This window comes from Rhamphochromis sp. 'chilingali', assembly GCF_963969265.1.
Source record: "Rhamphochromis sp. 'chilingali' genome assembly, chromosome: 19".
NCBI classification, from domain to species: Eukaryota; Metazoa; Chordata; class Actinopteri; order Cichliformes; family Cichlidae; genus Rhamphochromis; species Rhamphochromis sp. 'chilingali'.
The window spans coordinates 32,547,534-32,575,336 of NC_137946.1; the positions used below are offsets into that span (position 1 = coordinate 32,547,534).

At 46.8% G+C, this 27,803-nt stretch overlaps 3 protein-coding genes across 14 annotated transcripts; 2 read left to right on the top strand and 1 right to left on the bottom strand.

The window, feature by feature from the left end:
• Nucleotides 1–2,330: 2,330 nt before the first annotated feature.
• uimc1 (ubiquitin interaction motif containing 1) lies at nt 2,331–17,460 on the bottom strand. Of its 5 annotated transcripts, none has more exons than XM_080867871.1 (24): nt 17,333–17,459; nt 16,850–16,970; nt 16,470–16,557; nt 14,971–15,080; nt 14,759–14,837; nt 14,518–14,639; nt 14,028–14,184; nt 13,798–13,952; nt 13,113–13,718; nt 12,859–12,901; nt 12,672–12,769; nt 12,416–12,534; nt 11,728–11,926; nt 10,971–11,075; nt 10,842–10,897; nt 10,561–10,730; nt 10,270–10,331; nt 9,511–9,601; nt 9,141–9,434; nt 8,131–8,206; nt 7,942–8,044; nt 4,522–4,570; nt 2,815–2,848; nt 2,331–2,689 (listed from the first exon to the last, which is right to left on the bottom strand). In XM_080867871.1, exons 4-24 carry the CDS (start codon nt 15,058–15,060, stop codon nt 2,521–2,523), a joined length of 2,877 nt encoding a protein of 958 aa, XP_080723997.1. In that variant the 5' UTR covers nt 15,061–15,080; nt 16,470–16,557; nt 16,850–16,970; nt 17,333–17,459; the 3' UTR covers nt 2,331–2,520. The 5 variants fall into 5 exon arrangements, with proteins under 5 accessions (XP_080723997.1, XP_080723998.1, XP_080723996.1 ...); XM_080867872.1 differs by having other exon boundaries at nt 16,479–16,557; nt 16,833–16,970; XM_080867870.1 differs by having other exon boundaries at nt 16,833–16,970.
• On the top strand, nt 17,028–21,291 carry LOC308387669 (uncharacterized protein). The gene is made up of 5 exons (XM_080867877.1): nt 17,028–17,737; nt 18,677–18,891; nt 19,600–19,717; nt 19,802–19,961; nt 20,204–21,291. Exons 1-5 carry the CDS (start codon nt 17,207–17,209, stop codon nt 20,215–20,217), a joined length of 1,038 nt encoding a protein of 345 aa, XP_080724003.1. The 5' UTR covers nt 17,028–17,206; the 3' UTR covers nt 20,218–21,291.
• Nucleotides 21,292–21,570: 279 nt separating this feature from the next.
• On the top strand, nt 21,571–27,571 carry LOC308387179 (uncharacterized protein). Of its 8 annotated transcripts, XM_080867074.1 has the most exons (9): nt 21,574–21,705; nt 22,579–22,800; nt 22,894–23,045; nt 25,027–25,118; nt 25,261–25,870; nt 26,139–26,344; nt 26,526–26,643; nt 26,923–27,091; nt 27,199–27,571. In XM_080867074.1, the coding sequence occupies exons 5-9, from the start codon at nt 25,379–25,381 to the stop codon at nt 27,210–27,212; spliced, it is 999 nt and encodes a 332-aa protein (XP_080723200.1). In that variant the 5' UTR covers nt 21,574–21,705; nt 22,579–22,800; nt 22,894–23,045; nt 25,027–25,118; nt 25,261–25,378; the 3' UTR covers nt 27,213–27,571. The 8 variants fall into 8 exon arrangements, with proteins under 8 accessions (XP_080723201.1, XP_080723200.1, XP_080723199.1 ...); XM_080867075.1 differs by having other exon boundaries at nt 21,571–21,670; nt 22,579–23,045; XM_080867073.1 differs by having other exon boundaries at nt 22,579–23,045; nt 25,027–25,122.
• Nucleotides 27,572–27,803: the final 232 nt, after the last annotated feature.

Consider the following 27,803-nt stretch of genomic DNA (forward strand, 5'->3'; position numbering starts at 1 on the left):
CAGGACGGGAGATGGTTATCCTCGAGATGCAGCTACCGACCCACGTGGAGTCAGGCCTGGTGGGCTTCAGGAGCTCGAGCCGAGCTGCCAGAATACAGAAGCGTTAACAGTTTTCCAGCTTTTCTGGAAAAAAGAAATGTTTGACAAGAAAACGAGCAAGAAAAACCTCCTGTGAACCAGCTGACTTATTTCAGTACACAAACGTCACATTTCACCTTGATCCTGTGAATATTTTCAGAGTAAAAGCTCTTAAAGTACACACACCGATATTCCTGCATATATAAAGTTATATACATCTCATCATACATCGGTCAGGTCACAGCTGGAGCTGTCAGGTGACTGTGTGGTGGTGTATGAAGAACGTGACTCACTGATTACTCATCGTTGAGCAGCTCGGTGGTTTCTTCGTCTCGTTTCAGAGAACCTGTCCACTAAATAAACCCAGGAAGTTGCAGAAACCCCGGCTCCACCTGTGCTGCTCGTTATTCTAAGAAGCTCATTTCTTCATCCAAACTTAAGTTGCGCCTTTATTCTTTCTAAACTTTCGCCTGGTGGTGCAACTCGCTCAGCGTTGAGACAGCGAATGTTTCAACACAGCGGCCACAGAATGTTGCGAGGAAACTGAAACCTAAGGCTGGGGCAAATGAACCCGACGACAGGCCGTCTGGGGCCTCCTGAAGGTGCAGAGATCGTGTGAAGGACGAACGATGAAGGACACGAAGTGTTCGGAGTTCAGCGCAGTTCATTTAAGTCTGTTTTCATCAAAGAAATGGGAAGAGGTTCGATTCAAGTGTTTTGTGGCCAAAGAGGTGAAAATGAGGCAGAAAGATCTTACAGGACGGTGATGTTTTCAGATAACTCATCAGTGCTGCGTTCACTTACATCGGGAATAATCAGTAAACTGACTTTCACTGCAAAGTAAGAAACTCTCAGTGTTCAGACACAGGACGAGTCAGTGCAGAACAGGAAACACTCGTTTATGAGATTTTATAGAAAACATTCACAACAATATTGATTTTGATCATTTTTGTCTTGTGAAGACAAACAAAGCACTTCTAGTTTTTCTTTCTTTAGCTCAGTTTGGAGGCTGAGTAAGAATAATGCACATTACACTGCAGTTCCTCCGGCGCCACTCGAGGCTCCGGCGGTGACGGATTTTACAGACAGCCTGTTCCTCAAAGCTAGGGGGCGTGGCCTCTGTGACTGACAGGCTGCTAGCAGGACTCCCTGGGCCTCTGCAGCGTGTTTGTGCTGTTGAGCCTTTTTTAAATTATTTGAGAACTAATATTTCATGCTAGGCGTTTATTCAGTGTGCTACTCAGCAGGTACCATGCAAGGGCTAGCTTGCCAACAGCGGGTGAACAGGTTAGCAGCCAAAATGGTGACGCTGAGGCCTCAAAACCCAGAAAGTGACATCACAAGCCTTCGTCCATCTTTGATCGAGGAAACAATGCACAGAGCGGGACTCGACTCAAGCACCGACACTGTTAAGTTCATCTGTGGAGCAAACCTCTCTAACCGTGGTGTCCTCTGGTTTACAGGAAGTCTTCGATGTTACTGTTACGTTACAGGAAAGTGAGGTCTGGATGCCGTGGCGTGTCACTCTCCTGGAGCGATGACAGATGCAGTTTGGTGCTGTAGTGTCATTTCTGAGCCACGACGGAGGAAAAGGCTGGTCCAAAAGACACCTTCACCCAACCAGCTGCAGGCCCGTCTGTCTGATGCTGCTGAGGTGCACCAACTGTGATGGCACAACACCCTTGCTTGAGGGCACACCGGACTTTCTGCGGTGTTTTTCTTGGGTAATCTAGGAAACTCTGAGCTGACACAATCACTCAGTCACGACTTCAGCACAGCCACATTCAGCACTTCTTCCTTCAGTGACCTCAGAGGTCACCACGCCGGACCACCTGCCTCCATAACCAGCCTATCCTGCTCTGGATGACACCCAGAGAGCTCTGAGGTCTCCCTCTTCTCCTCCTTTGTCCAGACCACGTCAGCCTCGCCTCTCTAACCTGAGGCGTCCCTCTGACAGACTCATTTCTAATCCCACCCATCCCAGTCGCTCAGCAACACAAAGGTGTGTCAGAGCACGGCGAGCAGAATGTTCACCGAAGGCCAGCGCACACAAGCACACCGAGTGAAACGATCAGCTGAAAACTCGACTGTACTGTGAGAGTTTATGGGGACTGACTCACTGCCGCCTCATGTGGCCACTAGAGGAACTGCAGGTACTTTGGTTTGGCCTCACCTGTAAATGCAGTGAGCAGCGCCTCAGCGCATCTAACTCGCTGTTTCCACACGAGTATCCATGACGACGGGACAGAAAATCAAAGGCAGAAAATCCAACATTTAATTTCATTTCATGTTTGAGCGAAGCTACAGTAACATAAAGGAAATGTTCATGAGGAGGTAGACTGAGACATCTTCAGCGTCAGCCCGACGCACTTTCAGCACTCAAAAGTTCGATCTGCAGAAATGTCCTTCAGCCCGCTGTGGGCTCCAGTTAAGGCTCCGCCCTCATCGGCGTCTTTGGTACGGCTTCTTGGCTCGCTGCTGTTTCTTGAAGTCGATAAGGCAGTCGGCGGCTTCTGAGATGGGTGTGAAGGACCTGATGGGAGAGTTACTGACCCTGAATGCTGACACTTCCTCCTCGTCATCATCATCATCCCGCAGATCGATGACATCACTGAAAGAATGAAGACAGAGAAGATTTCAGGCGTCTAAAACTTGAGCAAACAGGGTGTAGCAGGAAGATTTCAGGTGTCTTTACAGCTGGACTTCAAACCCAGAGCTGTTTTAAAGGCGCCTTACCCGGGCAGGACTTTGGATCCAGACGGGCCAGCATCTGCAGAAAAACAGCGAGGCAGGAAAACGTGACTTTATGAACCCTGATTCAGCGGTGACATCACATCAGCAGGACAACAGCTTTCCCCGTTTCTAGAAACATCCCGACCCCGTGTCCCTGACTTTTAGAAACGGGAACGTTGATAACAGAAGAACAAAACCTGGAGCTTCATCTATAATCAGTCACATCAGAGTCTCAATAATCATCATAACAAAAGACTTTATACCAGAACTATCAAAGTCTCCACTCAGTAACTTCATCTCAGGGTTCAAATGTGTGAGAAAGTTCTTCACGGTGAACCTTCGGGAGGCCAGACTGTTTGATTTAGGACGCCTGTGAAACACGAGGGCTGTAACTGAGTCCTGCTGCTGAAACGTGACGAGCAGCTCATCACTGCTCAGTGAAGCGCGGCTCAGTTTGGTGAATAAGTTAAATAAAGAGATTATAATTTGACTCCATCCCAGTCTGAAGCCTGAGCGCTGAGCGTTTAGCTTTGGACACGTTTATCGTGGACATCTGAGACTCATTCCTCGTGTTTTCCTCCCTTTAAGCTCGTTAGACTACACTGCAACAAGGCCAAGGCCGGCGCGGGCCTCGCCTCGGAAAAACAAATTCCAGTGAGAACGGAAACAAAAGACAAAGTCTGACAGCGAGACGCTCCGCTCTGCACGAAGGTCACGGCGAGTTGTCGCTGAAGATGTTTAACTGTGACTCAGACTTTTGGGTTTTCATTTAGCTCCTGTGATCTGCAGAGAGCAGTCGGGACTCTGGCATTTTTCTCCCATCAGGTCCACAGGCGGAGGCTTTTATTTTTGAGCATGCTCCTTCACATGTCACTTGTGTGACCTTTGACCTGCTGACAGTGCTGTCATAAAGAAAAACGAGGAAGCAAAAACAGATATGAGCGTCAGACGCCATCTGGTGGTCAGCGTGAGGAACTGCAGCCGTCTCAAACAGACCTCTCTGCTGGAAGCTTTGAGCTCACAGGAACGTCTCATCAGTGTTTACTCTATTTTACTTTTTCTTTGTTTTTTATCATCATTGTTTTATTCTGTGTAAGTTAAAGAAAATCACCTAAATAAACTCATAATAATAACAATAATACATACAGCTAATGATCCGACAGTCTTTTCTTTGTCAGCTCGTTTCCACTGAATCAAACGCTCACGCGGAGCCTCGGGCTCTCTGACATCACATCAGCAGCATCACACGATAAATCGATAAATGAGAAGATTTCTTCATCACTGCTCAGAATAAAAAAAACCTTTACGTATTGAACAGTAAATTCAGCAACGTTCCTGCAGGCTGCTTTATTGGGGGCGTGGCTGTAAAAACATGGCTGCCTCAGACCGTCCAATGACTGTGCTACAAACATGGTGATTTCAAATTTGTTATTCAGCAACTATTAGCAGGTATCTGTGATACAACCATGCAGTCAATTATACATGCTAACAAAGCTAGCTAGCATTAGCCGATAGCTTAGCACTCCGCGCTCTCATCTGAACCTGGCAAATTCTGCCTTCAGGAAAACCCCCTAAAAAACAATGACATCAAATGACAAACCACCGTAATGGGGCTACATCCATCTTTTATATACAGCCTTTGCTTTTTTTTATCATTCAGATTTTTGTGTTTCAGAGGAAGAAAAACAAAGAGCAACAACGATGACGTACCCGAGTCTCTGCTCTCCGTCTGATCCAGAGCCAGCAGCAGATTTCCCCTCTGCAAGATCAGAAAACAACAACTTTTAAACATCTTTAAGTTTCTTTACTGAACTTTTACTCTTTTAACACCAACAGTCGGCACTTTGAATGAAACTCTTCAGCTTTTCAAGCAGCTTCTCTTCTTCGTCACCTGAGCTATGATGTCCCTGTCTGTTGTCTCCTGCTCCGTCTGCTCTGCTTTTAACCAAAAAACAATAAAAACTAAGTTTAGGAATAACAAAACAAAAGCCTGCTGTAATTTAGGATCAACAGGTGTCTGATTTCAAAATAAAAGCTTGCTGCTGTTACACATTTTCCTTGATGTTTCTCCTGGAAAAATGCTACGAACATCCTGCTTCCTGTCAGACTGTCACCTGTGGATCTACACCGCCAAAGCCATCTGGCAAAGGGGGGTGTCAAACATAAGGCCCGGGGTCCAGAGCAGGGCTGCCAGAGGGTCCAATTGGTCCTGTATTTTCATGTTTTACATGTTTTAGTGTTGATAAAGACCTCACCGCTCACACTACAACACAGTAGTAGGGCTGGGCCATATTATACCGTTCACGGTAATATCGGTACAATGTTAGGCAACGATAAGAAAATGAAATATCACGATAGAATATGGGTAAAACGCGCATGCGCACATGGCCGAAAAAGCACGGTGGTAACGGAGAATGAGAAGGGAGAAGGTGGATCGTTGAGTGAAACGGATGATCCAGAATTGGTTTGTAAAGATGGTCCCACTTCAGTGGTGGTGTTTGTCTGTCACATACCCACCAAAGAACTTTTTTTTTTTTTTTGTAGAACATGCAAGCGGCCGTTGTTATTGACTATGTGCACGTTAGCATATGCTACGTCCGGTGCGGAAACTCCTGTGGGGAGCTTTGTTTCCGGTGTCCTATTCGCGCCTGGTTTACGGTCCAAAACAAGTTAAGCAAATGAATGAATCAAGCGGCGATTTACATTTCTATAGATGTCTCGGGCATTTACCCAATATATCTGTAAATGATGTTCATCGACTTGTCGATATTTTTCCCCCGCGCCTCAGAGCAAAAGAGAAAAAGGATTCAAATGTTATATTTCTCAGCTGTCCCTCGTTTATCGCGGGTGTTATGTTCTACAAATAACCAGCGAGAGGTGAAATCAAGGAGCCAATTTTATTTTTGACGGTGCAAAACGTTTCGTGGACATCGTGGACATACAGCACTGCACTGCAGAGTCACACTGCTAGCATCGATGCAGCGATTCTGTACTGTACAGGAGAGACGGAGGAGATCGTCAGCAGTGATCAGGACGCAGGACACAATGTGATGTAAAAAAAAAAAAAAGCGCAAACTTGCACTAAAAAAATCTGCGAAACAGCGAGGTGAAAGGTGAACCGCGTTATAGTGAGGGACGACTATAATTTTGAAGGCAAGTCACAACATACCCTTTGTAAATACTAATGTATAGAAACCGTTACCAGCAATCATTCATTTTTTGTGTGGCTTTTTTCACGGTTTGTTAACATGCTGTGTAGGTGTGTACTTGACGAGCTGATCTCGACATTATGGGGGAAACATCTGGTTTGACTATTCTTCACCTGTAGTTTGAATGCTGAACATTTGCCTGTTTAAATCATGAGACCAGTCACTATACAGACATGTGCTTCTGCATGTGGACGAGGTGTCTTCTGCTGCAGTGATGCAGTTCTGCTTGTGTTGAGTGATGTAAACAACTGATCGATCTAAACGCTTTAAACATCAAAACTGATCATTAGATTTTTATGACACAACAGTGGTGAGTGTTCCCACCTTCTGCTCTTTGTAACTTAACGCCATCTTTCCGTTTTCCAGTTTTGGACATGATTTTGGAGTATATCTTCGCAGTAGCGATTGACTGCAAAGTAAAGCTACCAGAAATGTACAACCCCACATCCGGTCTCAAACCAGGAAGTTAGCGTTTTCTCGTGCACAGGGTCTATTGCCGTATTTGTCGGACTAAGGTGCTCGTAAATCTGGGAGTAATCTGGGTCCTAAACTCCGTATTCTTCAGGTCAAACGAACACTGCAGCATCACTGAGCGTTAAAAACTGTCTAAATTCTTTCATCTTTAATAAAACGATCAGCATTGCTGCTTTACCAGGTGTAACTATGAAGTTTAACTTCCAGGCATCCATGAAAACAGAGTTTATTACATTTAACGAGTTAGAAGTTAGCAGGAAGTTAACAGAAGTTAGCTCGCTAGTTTCGCTAGTTACCTAAGCATGATATTGCATGCTCTGACTGAGAGATTTCTGAAAAAATTCAAACGTACAGCTCTGCTATCACTTCCAACATAAATGAAGACAGGAAACTAAACAGCAGTGACGTTTGTAGGGTTACTGAAGTTGGGCTAGCTGGTATATAATGATGTGCTACGTGATCGCTAGCGACACAGCTATGTTAGCATAAACACAGTGAAGCTAGAGGATGAACGCTAACCTTTTTCCACTCAATAAAAGTTAACGTGAGGGTTCCTGATAGTTAGAGACAAATGCAATCGCATGGCAGGATGCTGTAAACGGACCAAACGTCAGTCAGGAGAACAACTGAGATAATCCATCCACAATACGAGGTTAGTCATTAATGTACTGCAACAACATGGGAATAGAGCCGCTGTGATAGAATACAGCATTAATGAATCAATGGTACAGAAGTGGAGGAAGCAAGAAGAATGAGTTTAATAAAGTTTGATTTATCTGACTGCTTTGTTGTCTTATAATCCCGTGCACCTTATGGTCTGAAAAATACATATTTGGCTTTTTATTTGGCACACTGCAGTTTAATGTTGCAAAGCACCTCTTTTTAACTTCAGTGGATATTATACATGGTTATGCTCAGGATATGTCAGCCCATTTCCACTGGAAATGCCTTTTGGTTAAACTTTCAGCAAGGAATTTGCATTTGCACTGTTAAATTTTTATATAGCTTTAATGTACATAAAAAACAGCTGCTTGTTTAAGTGAAAATAAATGGAAGGTTGTCTTTTTGCGCTAGTAAAGTTGTGGGGCTGTATTTTGTCTCGCATCAATTATATCGTCATTTATAACGCAAATTTTCAAATGTACATCGTGATAAATATTTTTGGCCATATCGCCCTGCTCTGCACAGTAGCATGTTTGGTTTTCCATGACTTACTATAGAAATTTAAAAACAAGTGGGTCCAGAGTAAAAACACGAAACCAAACCAAGATGACGAGCTAAAGTTTCACTGAAACGAGCGGCTCAAATGTGCCTGCTCTTTCTTTGTAAACAGATTTGAGTTTACACAGTGAAAAAAAGGCTGATCGCGGTTTGTTGCAGACTAAACTGGTGGACTGTCTAAGCTACAAGCAGACAGGTGTGTGGTTTCAGAGCGTCGCCGGCTTACAGCTGCAGTCTTGGATCCGTGGCGCTGGATGCAGAGCTCGGTGTGTCGGCTGTAGTCCTTCAGAGGCACGGCTCTCTGACAGATGTAGCACTTCTCCTGGTTCCTGTTGGATTAATTTAGAAGAAAGCAGCGAGTCAGAAAACAAAGAGCTCTTGCAGCTAATGTAGACATCGCCGCAGACACACCTACCTGCCAACGTCAGCGCCCTCATTTGTGTCTTCGGCGTTCGCTCTGTGTGTTCTCTTCCTCTGAGTCTTCCGTGACACTAAAGAGGAGAACAAAGCTCCGACTGAAACCACAAATCAAACCACAAAATGCCACATCTGACTCTCACCGGTGACTCATGTTGTAATTCCCAGTTTGGCCTGAGGGTGGCAGCGTTTTGTCACTGTTAGGTTTAAAATTGGACACACTGATACAGAAAAGCATCCAACTAGCTTCAATGTGAAGGTTTGGAATAAAAAAATCTTGAGAGAACTGATTTTCTACCTGTGAATTACTCCGATAATCTAACGCCCACGCTCGCCACGCCCGAGTTTGACACAGCCTGAACTCCGATTTCATTCAAAACGTGAAGCACTGTGTTCTTTATATATTTGGCTGACGCAGAATGAATCATCATTTAAAACCATCACACAGGACGAGTGTGACTGCACAGTGCAGCTTCCAGCAGAGCCGCGATCGGCTCGGATATACGAGACGCAGCACAGAGGAAAGGTTTTGCTTCTGAATATGTCCGAAAGATTTCCACGATGACGACAAACCAAAACAAACGTCCCGATCATGGAAGCTCGGGTTTATGATCGCAGCTTGCTGAACAACAGTGGAACTTCACTATTATATAAAAGCTTCTTTATTCTATGATTTATTTCATTTCTATTACTCCTTCATTCCTTCTTTTTTCCTATTATGTAACTTATGTTACTGAGTTACTCTGTGGCTGCTGTAAGACAAAATAAACCATCCTCTGTCATCTACAGTGCATGTGTGACAGTTAAAGCATCTTTCCGATCTATGAACCTTCAGCAGTGTTTTATCATTTTGTTCTTTGACGTCTTTGTTGTTTTTCTTCTTCTGTGTTTTCTTTCATCGCAGATTTCTCTGAGCTGTTCTTGTTTCTCCTTTTTCGAGCCGCTCGCTGCGTTTGAACGATTAAAGTTCCTGATGAACTCTGCGGATTTTTAAAAAAAACAACTCACCTTGTATGTAGTCGACCTTGGGCCTCCTCTCCTCCACGACTGCTACCTCGCCGTCGCAGTACGCGGCGTGCATCTCGATCCTGCTCGCGGGGAAGGACGCTTGGCAGAGCGGGCAGTCGACGGCGGTCTCGGGGCTGCGGGGGACGACGGCCGGCTCCGGCGCTTGGTCCTTTATCTCCTCCACATCTGGATCCCCTCCGTCCTCCTGCACCTCCTCCCTGCTCGCAGGCTGACCGGCGCCGCCCTCGCTGCTCCTGACGGGGACGTCCGCCTCCATCTGTTCACCTGTTGGAGCTGAGGATAAATGACAGCTTCAGCTTCTTAAACACGCAGCATGGAGGGTGAAAATGAAGCTTTTCTGTCTGATTACCGTCGGCCTCCACCTCCTCCACCTGTGGCTCGCTCCTGGAGGGAGGATCAGCGTGAAGGATCATCTGAATCTCCGGAGTTTTAGCTGCAGGCTGCGGACAAACTTTTCACATTATTTCAGCACTTTAACACATTATTTACTGACTGCTGCCACACACAAACCCACCCAGCACCTCCACCTGCTGCTTGTACAGTTCAGGGTCTCGTGTCTCTGAGGAAGAGAACATGCAGAGGTGGTGCTGACCTGTGGACTTGAACCTAGAACATCCACAACGTGACGCATCGTTGCTAACCACTGCAGCACCGTGCTGCCCTGAAAACTCAGGACCAGTTCCTGTCAGAGTCGGCCAATCAGCTTTAACGCAGTTAGATCAGAACACATGAGCTCAGATATAAAGGATGAACACACACACACGGCGACGTTCATCAATGAAATCGTCACTGTGACGGTGCTGCAGGTATCTTCTCTAACACCATCCATTTACTAGCAGACAAGCTCCACACTCTTATTTTGAAAGTCTAGTTGCTGCTAATCAGTTGAAAGCAGTCCTTCCTGTCAGACTCAAACTCCACCGTGATGGAGAGGAGCCGCTGACGGCGGTCCCAGTCTGCTCTGCAGGTCCTGCACGCGACGAACCGGAGGCTGAGCAGAGCGAGGACCGCCAGCTGCTCCCGGGTGGAGGAGGAGTCAGTTGGGACCTGCAGTTAACCTCCTGACTTCCTGTCTGCGAGTTTCTCCCGCACACCTGAGCAGACTCACCTGATCTTCTGCGTCACACACCAGCGTCACGTCCTGACTGCTGTCGCCGCTCAGCTGCGTCTCTGAGGTCACATGAAGAATAACGTTATTGGAAAACACAGATAATAAAAGCACACAAACATATCACAGCATCGTTGTTCACTCCTCTCACTGCATTCAGGTCCTTTACACTCACATCAGCCTCGGCGTCTCAACTTCCTGATTAGAGACAATCTGATGAGTTTCTTCTAGTCTGAAGAAAAACGTTGAACTCAGGCTCAGGCGTGAGGACAGCGGAGACAAAATCCTTACCTGGACAAACCTCACAGTCCTCAGCGTCCATCGGTTCTTCGTCTCCATCCTTCTTCCCGTCCTCCTCTTTGTTTTCCGTCTTCGTTTGCTCCTCTTCCTCCTCCTTCTCCTCCGTTGTCGGAGTATCAGCAGCTTCATCCTGAGTTTTGCTCCTCAGCCTGAGACCTCGTCTGAAAGCCAGTTTGAACAAATCGAACGTTCCTCGTCAGATCAGACGGAAATCTCCTTTAACCTCCAAACACGAAGCAGACGCCGCTTCACGGCCGAGAGCAGAGTTTTACCTGCGAGCGGCGTGACGCTGAGGCGATCCAGCGGGCAACTCGTGCGACGGCGATTCCTAAAAACATCACACGTGTTCAAACATCTGGAACAGAAGCAAACAAACGTAATCTTCTGAGACATTTTTGTACCTCCGTTTGCGGCAGGACGGCCTCGCCCCACTCCGCCTTCCTCAGCAGACGCCGCTGAGCCCGTTTCAGAGTCTTCTCGTAAACCTCCATCTGAGCCACGATCACCTGAGCGGCGACAGGAAGGACGAGTGGACACACGCTTATGATACTCGGGTCAACATTCTCCGTCACACACGCATCACGTTACTGATTTCACAGTGACTCAGATTTGATTTTGACATTTTTAAGAATAAAAACAAACAAATTTATTTTACACAATAAAATAAATTTGAAACAATCCCTGGACTTCATTAAAGCTGCTTTGCATGATTTACAGCTGAAAATAATCCTTCTTTATCCTAAACAGGGGCTTCTGCAGCCTCTCGGCTCATCCTCTGTCTCCGCCTTTTATGACTTTGTTCTGATTGGCTGTCCCTCGTAAACAGCAGGTGGCGGGGCTTCTCTGACTGACAATAGCCATACCCCCCCCTCTGTGACATCATAAAGTTCCACAAGTAGAAAAAAAACTGTGTAAACATTTCAGGGATTATTTGTAGACACGCTGACTTCACATTTGAAACGTCGGCCATGTTGACTTCTGTCACATCTAAGACCAAAACTACATTTAATTACTGAAAGAGTCACTAATTATTTTTGCAGAATTTCATGCATGAAGTAAAAGACAGCAGCGAAGCCTCGTCCTGATGTCAGAACCATGATGTGCTGTAAACGTGTAAACGAGTCCGTTATAAATGATCGTAATCTGTAGCGTGACCACCTGCGTGTACGTGTCTGGGTCGAGGCCTCGCGGGCAGAAGGGAACGCCCCAGTAGTAGTGAACCGTGGTGGAGTCGGCGGACTCTCCAGAGCCGACAGAGGAGAGCGTCCTGCTGCGATCAGGCCGCGGCTCCTCTGTGCCGGACTTGGAAGAAGTTTCAGGCGAAGTTTGTCTGTTGGAGCTGCTCTGAGGACGCAGGCTGCAAACAGACAGAGAGAGAAGACGGAAACTGGTTTGCATGATTCGTTCGGCAGCAGGACTTCACTGTCCTGTCTGTGTGTGCACAAACGTTACAGCTGGATTCAAGTAACGTGAACAAAACACACAGACACGTGTTTACTGACTGTATTCAGGCCACGCCTTCTTTGTTTCTAAGGAAACACTTCCATCTATCTGTCCGTTCAAGCAAAGCTTCCCAGTCCCTCTCGGGGGACCTCAGGGTATTTCTAGGCCATGAAAGACTTATAACATCGCCCAGCTGGATCTGCCTGGATAACCTCGACAGGGAGGAGGCGCTGGGACGAGCATGAACCACCTCAGGTGACTGAGGGTGGGTGTAACGTAGGCTGTGAGACAGGTGAATGTTATTTCAGGGTTGAAAAAGAGAAACAGGTGAACATCCCGCTCCCCTCATCTTTTACTCACCAGAGTCTCGTGAGCCTGACAGCTGACACGTGAGGTTTCGTACCTGCAGTTTGATCCAGTCGCCCCTGAAGAAGCAGCCACGTGGTTCAGGGAGGCCGCCGGGCTCTCCGCCTGATGAACTGACGTCTCCTCTGGGAAGACGGGGCTGGGAGAGCCGGTCGGCTGCAGGAAAAACAAAAAAGCAAAAAACGACATTTTTAAGATGATGTGACAGAGATGAAGACATCGCCCCGTCTTCATCTGCAGTCTGTGTGGACGAGCTGAGCTGTGTCCTTGTAGTAAAATGATCAGCTGTGTACCGTGACGTCCTCGTCCCCGTCAGACCAGACTAGCGTCATATCGCTGGTCAGCTGACTCTCGGCCGGGTTCGGGGCTTTGGCCTGCCCGCTCAGCTCGTCTGCATCGAGGAAATCCAGAATAAAAACACCGTCAATAAAAACAGACACAGTCCACACAGTCCGAAAGCAGAGCGGGCGACCTTCCTACCTGACTCGGACGCTTTCAGCCCGTCCAATCGACTCTGACCGTCCTGCAATAAAGAGCAACGAAAATAGAGAAAAGAGTCTGAAAAGTCACATAAACATCAAATAACTGAGTGCCCAGTGTGGACCAGTGAGGCACACGATCGAGCGTCTCATCGTGACGCTTTCAGAGAATCCACGTAAATGTATCGAGCGTTCGGCTTTCTGGAGGAAAGCGCGCTCTGACCCTGCATGCAGCACTGCGACCTCTGAGCTCACCTTCCTGTTGGCTGGAGGACTCTCGCACCTCTGCTGCTGCAGTCCGAAAACGGGGCTCTCGGAGTGGGCGTGGCTCGGCTCGGCCTGTCCTCTATTGGGACTTTCTGGGAATGCTAACCGTTCTGATGGAGGAATGCCGGGGCTTCGTGGGAACACGGGGGACGTGGGTCTCACGGAGGGGGTTAAACTGTCCTGAGAAGAAAACGTGAATCCTGAGTTTTCACTGTCTTGGCTGCGCATGGCGTCTCGAGGTCTGCGGGCGCTCGGCGACCTCTCGTGCTGAGCGTTCCTGCCAAACACGGGGCTTTTAGCGCACTCGGGGCTTGGCTCAATCTCGTCGCTGTTGTCGGGATCTGTGCCAGACAGGGCGGGGCTTTTGGGACATGAGGCGACGTCACTTTTAGGGAACGTCGGGCTCTCGGGACGACGGGACTTTTGGGTGGCGTTCGAACCATTCTGAGAGCACAGCACGAACCCGGAGCTCCTGCAGGTGTCCAGCAGGTCCTGGCTCAGCCGGCCGATGCGGACCTCCGCCCGGCAGCCCGTCAGTGGAAAGACGGGAGACCGATGCAGCTGTGAGTCCTGGATCTGCGTGGAGTCGGAGCTCTGGGAGGAAACAAAGAGATGAACCTTTAAACGACTTTTCTGACGCACGTTTTCCTGCAGATCGCAGACGATGACGAACCTGCGGCGAGTCGGGGAGAGCCGGCAGAGACTCGGAGCTGCAGGGAGACGCCTGAGAGTAGACCTGAGTCTGCGACAAGTCTGGCATCTCCGGCAGAGGACTCCCCGCTTTCCTCTTCCTCTTTAAATTCCCGTTGTCACCGTCTCCAGATCCTGCTGGAACAAAGAAACAGTGCCTTTCATATTTATTTCCTGGTGTGAAGTCTGACCTCAGATGGACGCCGGTGTTACCTTGAAGGCAGCCGTCCTCTGAGGCTCCTCGATCGATGGCGAGCGTTGTCTTCCCGTTCGAGTACGCTAGTTTGCGGCGGGAGCAGAGCCTGAGGGAAACGTCGGCGGGCTGAGATGGACTCTTGGGGGTCCGGCACGCCTGCGTCTGGCCGACCATCTGTGAGAGGAAAAGCAGGAACATCTTTCTCTGCATTCATTTGTCTGTTCGCTCTGATTTGTTTATTTACTAAGATTAGCATTGTAATCTGTGCTGTTCTGTAGCTTTTAGCTAACTTTAAAGAACATGAATGAAACTCTCAGAAGCGCATAAAAGTAAACCATGCTAATGTCAGGATTCACGCAGATCTGTAACATCGTCTTAGAGAAGAAGAGCGGGCGCTCTGCAGAGAGGCCCTGATTGGTGCAAACTGCCATCAGCTGCTGATCGACAGGTAAACAGGACAGAAATAAAACCCAGATGCGTGCACGCCTGCTCCAGCTCTGTACTCACGCTCTCCTTGATAGCCCTCATCATGGCCTCCTCCTCCTCTTGCTGCCGTCTGAGTGCCGTGGCGCTCGCTTCCTGTTCGCTCAGGCGCAGAGCCAAGTCCATCATCTCCTCCTCGGACATCTCTGCAAACACACACACAGAGCTTCATCACCAAAGTCCTGCTTACACCCTCAAAATGAAACAGGTTCAGCAGTTCTTGAACCTCCCGAAATGCCCTGATTCCACCTCCATGCTTCTGCACCTTTAGGTTTGGATTTGCTCTCCCTCTGCCGTTTCTCCCTCGCCATTGACGTGGCGAGCAGCGACGCCGAGAGCTCGTCCTGCAGAGACAAAAAAGGACAAACAGTTCTGATGTTGTTTTTCATGCGGCTGCCAGATTATCAGTCAGATTTTACTGATCCTGGTTCCACGAGAGCGACCTCATGTTCATTCAGGACGCTCGCGTTTCTTCACCTGCTCGTCTGCAGCTTCGTCCTCCTGCGAGTCCTCCTCCTTCTGGTTCTCAGAGGCCACGTCGATGAGCTTTTGCTTCCTCAGCGCCATCTTGCTCTATTCCTGAGTAACTGCAGCCAGCAGACACACAAAACTCTAAATAATAAACCAACCAGCCGTAAAATCATTGAGTTAAAGTTATTAGTAATCATCTTTAGATCCACTGCTTCCATAAACACGTAATAAAACATGTGGCTGCCGAGCTCCAAACAGGGTTTTATTAACACGTCGTTTCTGATCTCAAATATCACCACAGTCCGTAACATTAGGATCCACCCAACCATTGTCTTCTGCTCCAATCATCATTGGATTGGTGAAGTCGATAATTGGTCGGATCACTTCATCCTCCAGCACAGTCCGAACTCTCTGAGGAATCTTCAGAAATGATTCTCCAAGCGTCCTGAGGGACATTCAAAGCTCTTCTTTGGATGTTTCTGTTTTTTGTCCTGTTCTCCATCAGAATGATCTCACTCTGCTTCAGGGATGTTGAGGTCCGGGCTCTGTCGAGGCCAATCTGTGACTTATGGTGTTCCTCAGGCTTCTCCTGCACTGGCAGTGTGTTTGGCATCAGCCTCATGCTGAAAAACGAAGCTGCTGCCAGTCAGATGTTTCCAGACGGTACTGATGGCGTGTGGAAATCTGACCGCACTTTCATAGAGTTGATAATTCAGTTTCGATGAGATCAACACACTGATTGAAGGACAGCAGAGACCACGACACAGCCTCCACCATGTTTTACAGACGGCTGTAGACACTCGCTGTTGTAGCTCCCTCCTGACCTCCTCCACACATTCGGACCATGATTTTGATTGGTTGCTCTACCAGACCTGTGTCCATTAATGTTAAATCCAGTTCAGGTGTGATGAGGCATACCTGTTTCCCTTCTTTAAGAATGGCTTCCTGAGAGCCATCCTTCCCCTGAGACCACTCCTGATGAGGCTTCAGTGATCTCTCAGGTCTTCTCTCTGAAGGACATGACTGTCACCTGCTGTTAACACCTCTCACTTCTTCTGTCCTCCACTCGTCTAGCTTCCTCCTCTTTGTTAAAAACACACAGCACACCATGCTGAGATATACCTAGTTTCAGCTAATAGATCTTTGGGAATCACCTTCCTGGTTCAAACATACTTTCCATACCCCAAACTTTGTTTTTTCTTTCCACATTTTTTGATTTTAAATGTAAAGAAAAGTCCCCAATGGAGTAAAATCCCAAATAATTATGAGTGGTGGCTCAAGACTTTTGCACAGCAGCTGAGAAAACAAGCATGAATGTGTGATACGAGTCTGAAGTTTGCTTTGATGGTCACGATTAAATAATTTAAGTTTGTGATTGTTCAGCGGGATTATTTAAAGGGTCAGTTCACCCCCAAAACACGAAGCTTTAATCCTTCGAACCGCTTGTTTCCGTCTTTAATAACAAACAGCAGAATGAATGACAGCCCTCAGGCCACGCCTACTACCTGCTTCACCTGATGATGGTGGGTCTCCTCCTCCTCTTCTCCTCCCTCCTATCATCTGTCCTGCGGTGGGGCCTGAACAAACTGCCCTCTGCGTTAACACAAAGACAAACAGAGGCGCGTGAGCGGCCTGAAACATCGCACACTGGACGTAACGTTAGCTCACACGGCGCGAGGGCAGCGGTTGATATGGAAACAAGCTGACCACACGAGTCAGCGAAAAGAGGCCGTTAAAAGTTGGCGCTTTTCGGTTTTCCCGCAACTAAAGCGTGACGCTAGAGAGCGGGTCAGCCTGCCGCTCCTGCCCGGCACTCCGAGCGGCTGAGGCGGCGGTTGAAGGCCAGCGCTCCGCTCACAAACACTCACCCAGCACTTTTCCTTACTTTCGCGGCGCCATGTTTGTTTCTGTCCACCTCGTCATGTGACTGCGACGTCGGCGGGGCCGCCGCTGTCCACGATGCCTTCACGGACTGTCGGTGAACACAGATTCCTCACCTCGTGTTCCTGATGTCAGAATTCTAATTAGAGTTGATTTGTGACAATAAACGAATTAACAATAAATAAATAAATATAACATAAAAAGAAGAAAAATGTATATTAAAATTAAAATGAGTGTCTGTTTGTCTGTTCGCAAGATGAAATGCTTGATAAACTCTTGAACTTCCCCTTAAACCTGTAAAAATTAACTTTCATTTCTTGGTAACCAGCTTCAGTTACTGGGCGTGGTCCTCACAGTTTTTATGATCGCCACCATCCTTCATCTAATCATGGAGACGCGAAAAAACCGCAGAGACTATAGAGAATATTTTGTAAGGGGTGAACACTTAAAGCTGAAAGAGCTGAAATCGAAAGCTCGACATTCCTACCTGGATACGAAAAGGAAAAAATACCTGTTCAAAAATAAAAAATACATCCCTCCGTACCCCCGGCCGGAGTTTCACGTCTCTCATGTGAAACACGACACAGAGAGAGGGTCACTGTGCTGGATCTCGAAGGATGGAGGCTTCAAGGATCCACACGGAGGCGTCAAGGACCCTGAAGAGCCGTCCCTGGTGTGGTGGAGTCTGGCTGTTGGACCAGAGGAGATCCGGTCAGCTGAGAGGAGGCTCCTGAAGAAGACCTTCCCATACCGGACCAAGGAGCAGGCCCGGAGGCAGCAGAGGTTCCTGTGGAAGTTCGCCTCCTCTCCAGCCTTCAGTGAGAAGTCCAGGTATGGATCGTACCGCTTCACCTTCAGGGTGGAGGAGGTGCTGGAGGCCTACAGCGAGCAGGTACGGACTCCTTCAGTTTAAATTTGAAACACTTACTAACCTTTGATAATGCTGTTTTATTACAGCAGACACTGATGAGACGCCTGCTGACTCATTACAAACTGAATTTTATTTATTCATAAGTGTTCAGTTCATCCAGCACACAGCCCCTCAAAACTCTGCTGACCACGTTATTGCAGTTTAAAAAAAATTGATTTAGTTTAGACTTTTTTGTTTTTAAATCATTTCAGTTTCAGGAAGTCTCCAGTTCAGTTTGCTGGTCTCAGTTTAGTTTTTATAGTTTGAAAATGTTTCGTTTTCATTTAGTTTTATTAGTTTCGGTCTCAGTTTTAGTCTTTGTGACTCATTATTGTATTTATTGAAAAGACCAGAGAAGATGTAATTTATCTGCATAGATATTCAAATATGAGGAGAAGCCTCATAAAAACTTCCATCTGACCTGATCAGGCAGTTTGTGATTTTACCAGAATATTAAATCATGAAACAAAAACATTTCCTTTGTAAATTAATTTTACTTTAGTTTTTCATGTTCATTAAATTTCATTTCGTTCAGTTTCAGTTTGTTGTATGTAAGGTCTAATTTTGGTGTAGTTCTATTACCGTGTAATAACCTCGGTGTAGAGGTGAGTAAACGTCTTCCTTACATTTTGCTTCCAACAGCCAGACTTGATTGTGATATCTGAAGAGTCCTACAGATTTCCTGAAGCCTTTTCAGAGCTTTTATTTAGACATTGGCTGCTTTTTCACTCATTCTCAGTCTGGTCCTTGTACCTGACCACAAAGCACCAAACACATGGGAGGAACCAGTGCTGCAAAGATTATAAATCTGTCACCAGCCTTTCACGAAACAGTCTGACACCAACAAAGAGCTCTAAGTTGAGCACTTGTCACATCTCTGCGTGGTGTTCCCTCCACTGAAACCTGTTTATTTGTCTCCAGTTTTGCTTCGGTGCTCCACCCGTCTTGCGAGTGTTCAAGACCTCCCTGTACAAACAGGAAGTGGTGTATACTGTGCTGGTCCACAGACCGCACGATGACGGGCGCTTCTCCGAGTACCCCGAGCTTCCCGATGACGACCCGAACGCCGTCTGTGCTTACAGACGAGAAGAAAACATCTTCATCTGGAGACCAGAGGCCATGTGTGGGACACACTGGTAAGAAACACATAAAGATTTCCATGGAGTCCACCGAACCACACACTCACTGCCAGTTTATTAGATACACCTTCTCAAACATCTGAGCAGCAGCTCAGTGCATGTAGACATGTAGACGTGATCAAAACGACCGAAGCTGAGCATCAGGATGGGAGGGGGAAGGTCTGACCCAGAGTGTTTCAGGAGCTGCTCATCTGCTGGGAGTTTCCCAGACAGCCGTCCTCACACGACCACACTGTGCCATCTTCTGATTGGCTGCTTCCAGCAGGGTAACACGCCATGTCACACAGGCCAGATCATCTCAAACTGGTTTACTGAACACCAGTGTTTGTATATGATGTCATGCCACTCCAAGTTTAAACACATTTAAAAAACAGCTGCTAGATTCAGAATCAGCTGATTTGTCTGTAATTTGTAAAATAACTTTATTATCGTTAATGAAACTTACTAACACATAGACTCACGGTGAGAAGATGGTGGTGAAAGGAGGACCTAGTTCCTGTGCCACAGACAGTACACGGGTCCAGTTTTACTGTGATGTAGCTCAGAGTTAGTGAGAGACAAACACTGATGCTGAACAGAAACCAGGCCGTGACTTCAGGACACTCAGAGTGTCTTTACACTTCAGCGCTGACCTGAGCAGCGTCAGTGAGGCGCAGTGATGCAGTTTAACCTCTGTGGGCTGATTCAGATGCTGCTTCCTCTCAGGTATGAGCTGGACTACAGACCTGAGGACAACCTGATGGAAGCCTGGGAGCTGGATGATTGGCCACAGTATTATGTTTGGGATCACGTCGCCCTCGCCCTGCATGTGGAGAGCGGACAGGTACGTTCGCTCAGATCTTCACGTCGAGCATTGCTACAAATCCAGCTGCACAGACGTGTTAATTATCCTCTGTTTCTTTTTCAGGTGCTGAAGTTCGACTCCGATCGACTGAGACAGAACCTCAAGTTCTGTGAGCGAGACGACGTGACCATCGCACCGAAATTCTACTTTGATGATTGTGAGGAAGCTCAGAGCGTTATCGAAAGTCTGTGGCCCGAGTCGTCACTGGAGAAGAATTTTGCAGGTAATAAATCAATAAAACTCTCAGTTACAAACCTTAAAGTTATATGACAGAAACTCAACTCCACATAGTTTTTATCACGTCAGGCAGCCTGTTTATTTCTGCTGGAACATTTTACCATTGGAGTCTATGGGGACTGAACCAGCCTCTAGTGGTCGCTAGAGGAACTGCAGTTTTCGCTCCTGGAGCGTTGGCTTCATCTTTCCTCCATCTCAGTTCGTCCTCTGCCTCTCTCCTTCTCACAGGTCTCTCTCTTTAGGGGAAGAAAACCCCACAGCAGTGTTAAACAGGCCTCAAGACTCGGTGCTGTGAGACAACGATCGGGTTTAACTTCTGCAAACTTTTCCTTTTTCCTTTTTTAAAGAGACCAAACGTACACACTGCTGTGCAAAAAGCTTGAGGCACCTCGATAAGAAGCAAACTAGTGAGAGAGCTGCTTAAAGTCTTATTGATGCTGTCAACGATAAGCCGCGCTGCTGAAGCATCAGCGCCTCTGTGTGAGCGCACTGTCACTGTCAAATCATCAGCAGCACTGGACGTTGTCACTCTGTCCTGTCTGCAGGAGACCAGTCTGCAAATTTAAGATTAGAAGACATTTCAGAAAGTAAAGCTATATACAGTATTATTATTATTATTACGACTGTTACTGTAGTTATTCTTATGGGTGCTGTGTCAAATTTAGGGTGACCACCTTTATTCTCAGGAATCCTTCTCCAGGCTTCCTGAATTCATTCAGAGCTCTTCTTTGTATGTTTCTGCCTTTTGTCATGTGATATGTGATTGTTGGGGTTTCTCAGTATCACTGTGGGGTTTTTCCTTGCAGTGTGAAACACCTCGAGGTTACTGTTGTTGTGATTTGGTGCTAAAGAAATACAACGATGATCTCACACTGCTTTGGAAATGCTGATGTTTCCTCTGAGGAGGCCGATCCATGACTGACGGTGTGTTTGGGATCGTTGTCGTGCTGAAAACTGAGACTCTGGCCAATCAGATGCTTTCCAGACTGCTGGTAACAAAGTGTCTGAAGATACAATTTAAACAGCTTCTTTGATTGGTCGTCTGTTACGTGTAAAAACGACACTGGTTCACGTGGGTGGGGTTTCTCCACTTCTATGCTCCATCACGGTGGAGGTTATACATGTAACAGTGGAGGGGCGGAGACAGAAAAACTGCTTCACATGCTTCGCTTTTGCATTTTATTAGTTGATTTCAGATATACGACTTCCTGTAATACCACAGATACATAATTATGTATGAACATGTATGATTATGTGTTTTTATGCAGTGTGTTCATGTGCCTGAATTTCATACACATTTCTACCTTTTTATACAATAAGACAATAAAGTTCTTTTGAATCTGAATTTGTGTATTTATTAAGAGAACAATCGTACAATTAATTATAAACACAAAGATTAGTTTATTTATATTTCTAGAATAATATTGAAAAGCTCTGAGACATATTAATCTAATTTGATTGACCCCACCTTGAAGTTGGACCTGTGGGCGGGGCTTGTCAGAGCCTCTTGTGGGTTTACCACACATAGTTAAGAGCACCACCCTTCTCTGGCTCCTGGAAGGTGCTCCATGTGGGGACCGGGCTGTGACTGGGAGGAACGACCTACCTGATCTCTGAGCACTGGAGGTCGACGGCAGGAGGAGCAGAGTGCAGCTCAAGCAGCAGCTGAAGCAAAAATCTACCATCAGTCATTAGGTTGGTTTAAAGAGAATCGTGGATGCCAGCAGCAGGTGGGGCTCCATCAGTGAGGTCAGGTCACATTGTCATTGTTGTAGTTTGAAGTTTGTCTGCCCTCAGCACACATACTGTGTGTCTGTGTCTGTGTTGGGCCAGTAATATGTGTAATACTATAAAAGCTGCGTTTGTGAATGAGTCAGAATTTGTGGGTTTATTGCTGATTTGAGTCCGAACTGCAGTTTAAACCTGGTGAGAAGAACAAAGAAAAGTAGAAAAAGAGCCTGAAAAACTCTTATCAGGGGATCTGCAGCTGCAGGTGAGGCGAGCTCGAGAAACTGTCAAGAAATGCAGCTGGTGGGAGAGGCAGTGTTTAACAAATAACAACCTTGAGATGGTGACAGCGTGGTCGAATGATGCTCCACCCAAGAGATCAATGCAAACATCCACCAGCCTCCAAAGCAGCAATGAGAGATAAACGAACTCCATGAGACTCTGGACCTGTGTGGTTCTTCTTGTCACTGCCTCGTTAACACGAGAGAAGAAGAATGAGGACGTCTTCTGTGCTCAGATGTTGTGTTGTGTGTATCAAAGAGCCATGTAGGGGTCAGCAGAGGTGGGAAGTAATGAAGTACAAATACTTTATTACTGTACTTAAGTAGAATTTTCTGGTATCTGTACTTAAGTATTTATTTTTTGGACTACTTTTTACTTTCTACTCCTTACATTATCTCTTTAGGCTCAGCAGTATCATTTCTATGTGATTTCTGTTATGTAAGCTGCTATAAGTGACTTGTTGGCCTATAATATGTGAACCACATCTCACATGTATCCCTCATGAATGATATAAAATCATCTTGAGACACAAACGACATTCACATCACGAGAAACTGGAATCAAACAGACTTATATGTGTTCTTTATCTTTAGGTACAACGACGCCGTTTATTGGCACTGGGAGCAGCGCCGGTGTGCGTCTGTGGTATCAGCTTCGAGCGGGGCTGCAGAAGAAGCATGAAGGGAGAAACGTTTCTATCAGCTCAACAAACATGTGAAATCACAGAAAAGTGTTCGCAGGGCACCAGACAGGCCGGGACCCCGCTGGGTAGAATCGCCCTTCAACTTTTTTTTTACTTTCTTACTTACATTTCGGTACTTTTTCACTTTGACATGAGTAAAAAAGTTGCTTCAGTACTTTAACTTTTACTGGAGTATTTTTTACCACAGGTATCTGTGTGTCGTTAGAAAGTCTCGTCGGTTATGATCTGGGGACGGAAAGAGGATTTCCGTTTGGAGGAGGCGGAGGGAGTAAAAAGGTCAAGCTGTTCACAGATGTTGAGGAGACGCGGACAGTACCGGTACTTTTGGTTTTACTGCGTGAAAGGAGCAGAGCGCAGGTAAGCGAACACTGATAATACTAAAGGAAAGCTTTAGTGGGGTCGTTGGTGTGTGGCCTCAGGTTCACACGGTTAACTGGTAATAATGTAACAGCGCGTTTGTAACAGTGACTTTCTGATGTGTAATTAAACAACATTCATTACTTTGACGATGAGCTACGAGATCACATGTAGTGAAAGGCCTGTTGGGATGAACTTGTAATAGAATACATGTTTGGACTTGAGTGAGCAGAGAGCTCCGAGTCATCTCAGCAAAACTTTATTATTTACTTTTCGCTACTTCCTCTTTCTGTGCGTACGGCCCAATCACGTATTCGGTACGTTCATCAGCCGGTGCGGACTTTACAGCAGTTTCGACATCGCGGTACTGAACTGTACTGCCTGGGCTCTTTTGTTTAAGCCGAGGGAGACAAGACACCTCTGCCCAGCGTCCTGCTCGCAATCGGTCAGTCTCTGGACAACAAACTGGACGCCCAGCGTCCCCGACTGTACCGGGGAGACAGAACGAAGGACTCAGGCAAGAAAAGGGGAGGAGTGTGTGCTTCATGGTTAAGTCTTTGTGGGCTATGCATGTGTGTATCTTAAAAACGCACTGCACTCAGACCCTCCAGCTGCTGACCTTCAGTTAAACTCTCCTTCAGCTGTTTACATCCCCCCACGTGGTGATAAAGCTATGGCTATGGACGACCTGTATGACGTCATCAGAGGACTTGATTACAAAAATCCTGAAGCTGCCTTTATTGTGTTGGGAGACTTTAACAGAGCCAACATGAAGAAACGTCCCTACAGCAGTGATCAAACACTGGATCACTGCTACAAACCCCTCCCCCGTCCAGCTTTGGCAGAGCATTGTCCCATACTGCTGCTGCCTGCATACAGACAAAGGCTTAAACAGGACAAAACAGTTTCCAGGGTCATTTACAGATGGGACAGTGAGGCTGAGGGCGTCTTACAGGCCTGCTTTGAGACAGCTGACTGGCAGATATTTGAGAATGCTGCTGATCGCAACATCAGTAAATTCATAGACTCTGTTATAGGCTATACTGGAAACAAGCATGCAGCGTTCAGTCCACCGTGTCTCTTGCAGATGAGCTCAACAAATTCTGCACTCGTTTTGATGCAGAAAACATAAAGCAGGTCCTTTTCCCTCAGGCAGGCAGTGAGGCTGTAACCTTAATACTCGAAATAGAAGATGTGAGATGGTCTTTCCAAAAGGTCAACCCAAAACTTGCCTCGAAGCTCGTCGACCTCGGGCTGGAAACGTCTCTCCTGAACTGTGGGTGGTGAGAGTTGGTAAGCACACCTCCTCAACACCTATTTTAAACACAGGGTCGTGTGCTTAGCCCCCTCCTGTGTTCCCTGTTCACACACGACTGTGTTGCTAAACATAAGTGCAACACCATCATCAAGTTTGTGGATGACAAAACCATCATAGGCCTCATCACAGACAACGAAGAGACGGCCTGTAGTGGAGGTGATGGCGCTGTACAAGTGGTGTCTGGATAATAACCTGTCTCTCAATGTCAGCAAAACAAAGGAAATGATAGTGGACTACTGGAAACGACCAGTCGGGGAACACCAGCCCATCCACACCAACGGTGTCAAGGTCCAAAGGGTCAGCAACTTCAAATTCCTTGGAGTAAATGTCACCGAGGACTTCTCCTGGACCTTCCACACGGACACTGCAATCATGAAAGCTCATCAGCGACTCTACTTCCTGAGGAAGCTGAAGAAGTTTGTCATGAACGCCAACATCACCTCAAATTTCTACAGGTGTGCGATCGAGAGTTTGCTGACGAACTGCTTTACAGTTTGATACAGAAGCTGCTCTGCCAGCAGCCGCAAATCACTACAGAGGGTGGTGAAGGCACACACACACACACACACACACACACACACACACACACACACACACACACACACACACACACACACACACACACACACACTTCATTTCTTATCATACTGTCTGTGTTTCCAGCTTCATCAAAGAGGAAATCTTCAGCCTAATCATCAAACTTAGAAAGCGCGTCTGCCTCCTGGATCCAGCTGCGACAAAGCTCTCAGGCTCCTGTATGTGAGTTCCTATAATTAGTAATCACCCCTGGGTGCTTTAAGAAATCTTGTCCCGTGACTCACACCCAGTGCTGATCATGCTGATTACAACAACAGTGTGTTATTGTGTGTGTGTTCAAAGATGAACTTTTATTTCCAGATAACCAGCCGATGACACTGCCTGACTTATACTGAGCTGTCAGAGCTGCTCTCCACATCAGCAGAGTGACACTGACGGTCTGGACGGTCTGTTTGATCGACATCATCCAAATCGGATCATGCAGAGACAAGGAAACGTCAAAAAACAAAAACATTATAAAGCGAGGCATTTAAAGCTGAATGATTTGAAACAGGAAGCTCAAGATACTCATTTGTACAAGAAGTACCTCTACAAAGACGACATCCCTCCGTACCCCGGACCTGGAGAGGTTTCACTTGAGTTTCATGTGTCTCGGCTGAAACACGACACATACAGATTAGAAGAGATCAAGAATGACGGAGGCTTCAAGGATCCAAAGAGCGGCTCAGAGGATCCAGACAGACTGTCCCTGGTGTGGTGGAGTCTGGCTGTGGCACCAGAGGAGATCCAATCAGCTGAGAGGAGGCTCCTGGAGGAGGCCTTCCCAAACTGGACCGAGGAGCAGGCCCGGCGGAAGCAGGGCTTCCTGGTGGACTTTGCCTCGTCTCCAGCCTTCAGTGAGAAGTCCAGGTATGGATCATACCGCTTCACCTTCACAGTGGAGGAGGTGCTGGAGGCCTACAGCAAGCAGGTACGGACTCCTTCACTGTAAATTAACATTAATTAGCTCAATGAAGATTTTTAAACTTGATTTTGTCAGTGTAGCCCCTCAGACTGAAAAAGCTCCCTGACTCCTTCATGTAATCAATGATTTTCTGTTTTAGCTGGTCAGCTTCACCTCAGTGGAACATTTTGTGTATTATGTGTTTGGCTGAGACGTCTGTACAACGTCCCGGCTCACTGATGAAGCCCGGTGTAGCTGGTGTGAGTCTGTCATCAAAACATGGTTTTTTTTCCAGTATTGCTCCGGCCGCCCGCCCGTCATGCGTGTTCTCAGGACTTCCCTGTACAGACAGGAAGTGATGTATGCTGTGCTGGTCCACAGCTCAGCCAATGACAAGCTCTTCTCTGAGTATCCCATGCTGAATGACCCTCCGAACACCATCTGTGCTTACAGGGACGGACGCTTCACCTGGAGGCCCGAGGCCATGTGTGAGACACACAAGTAAGAAACAGATGTTACACACACACACACACACACACACACACACACACACACACACACACACACACACACACACACACACACACACACACACACACACACACACACACTCAGACAACATTTGGTGGATGTTCCTGATCCTTTAACACTGTCAGCTGATTCAGACGCTGCTTCCTCTCAGATATGTGCTTTTACAAAGACGTGACAAAAACCTGATGGAAGCTTGGGGGCTGATTCAGGATCCACAGTTTTATGTTTGGGACCACGTCGCCATCGCCCTGCATGTGGCGGGAGGACAGGTACCTTCACTGCTCCTCCTCCTCACACACCTGCAGAAACATCAGCAACATTATTGTGTTTAATCATCGTAAAGCTGGAGGAAGCTTTTTGATTCTTGTCTTTCTGAGTTTTTGGTCTTTGTGTGTTTCTGCCAGAGCTGGTGTGTTTGGAGGTTTGATGAATAAATGATGTTTACTGTAAATAAACTAAACGTTTCAGTTGTGTTTGAGTTTCATTTTGTAGGTTTTTTGTGTAAAACTGTTGCTCGTCTTTTTCTCTCTGTTCATTTTCTTTTCCAGGTGCTGAAGTTTGATTCTGATGATCTGAGAAAGAACCTCACGTTCTGCGAGTGTGACGCTGTGACAGTCACACCTAATTCTGACTTTCAACATTACCAGGATGCTCAAAGCCTCGTCACTCGTTTGTGGCCACTGAAGAAGGAGGTTTCACTCCAGCAGAGAATCAGAGGTAATAAATCAATAATCGATAACAGGCTGACTTCCTGCTTCACCTCCTGACACAGCCGATGAGCTGTGAGCTGTAAACGTCTCCTGATTAACCTTCTTCATCAACAGGCTCTACAGAGTGAGGCTGTCTGTGGAGTTTCTCCACCTTTATTCTCCTTTTCCTGAGCGACTGCAGCATCACCGGCTGCACAGTGAACCACGGTGGAGGTTACACAGAAGGCAGCAGCCGAGAGGAACGAACACAGAAAAACTCTTTGATGTGACTTTTTTATTCCATTAGTTTATTAAAGGTTTATTACATGAATTTCCAAAGTGCACAGCAAAAGACCAAAGACATCCATCCATCCTCATCCGCTTTGTCCGGGGCCGGGTCGCGGGGGCAGCAGCCTAAGCAAAGAGGCCCAGACCTCCCTCAAAGACAGATAAAACATAAACATGTGATCATGTGTTTCACTGCACTCTGTCCTGTCTGCGTGTGATGTGTTCATGTGACTGAATCAAAGACTAATTACTTTGTACACACAAAAAGTGGACAATAAAGTTGTTTTGGATATTTTGTATTTTGGGTGTTTTCCGTGGTGTTCAGGTGCCTTCACTGCTCCTCCTCCTCACTCTTCACACACCTGAAGCTTTTCACATCAGATCATTTGTTGCTGTCTTTGTTAAATCAGTCCAACGTGTCACTAAAAGTGCTCCGAACGACCATCTACTCC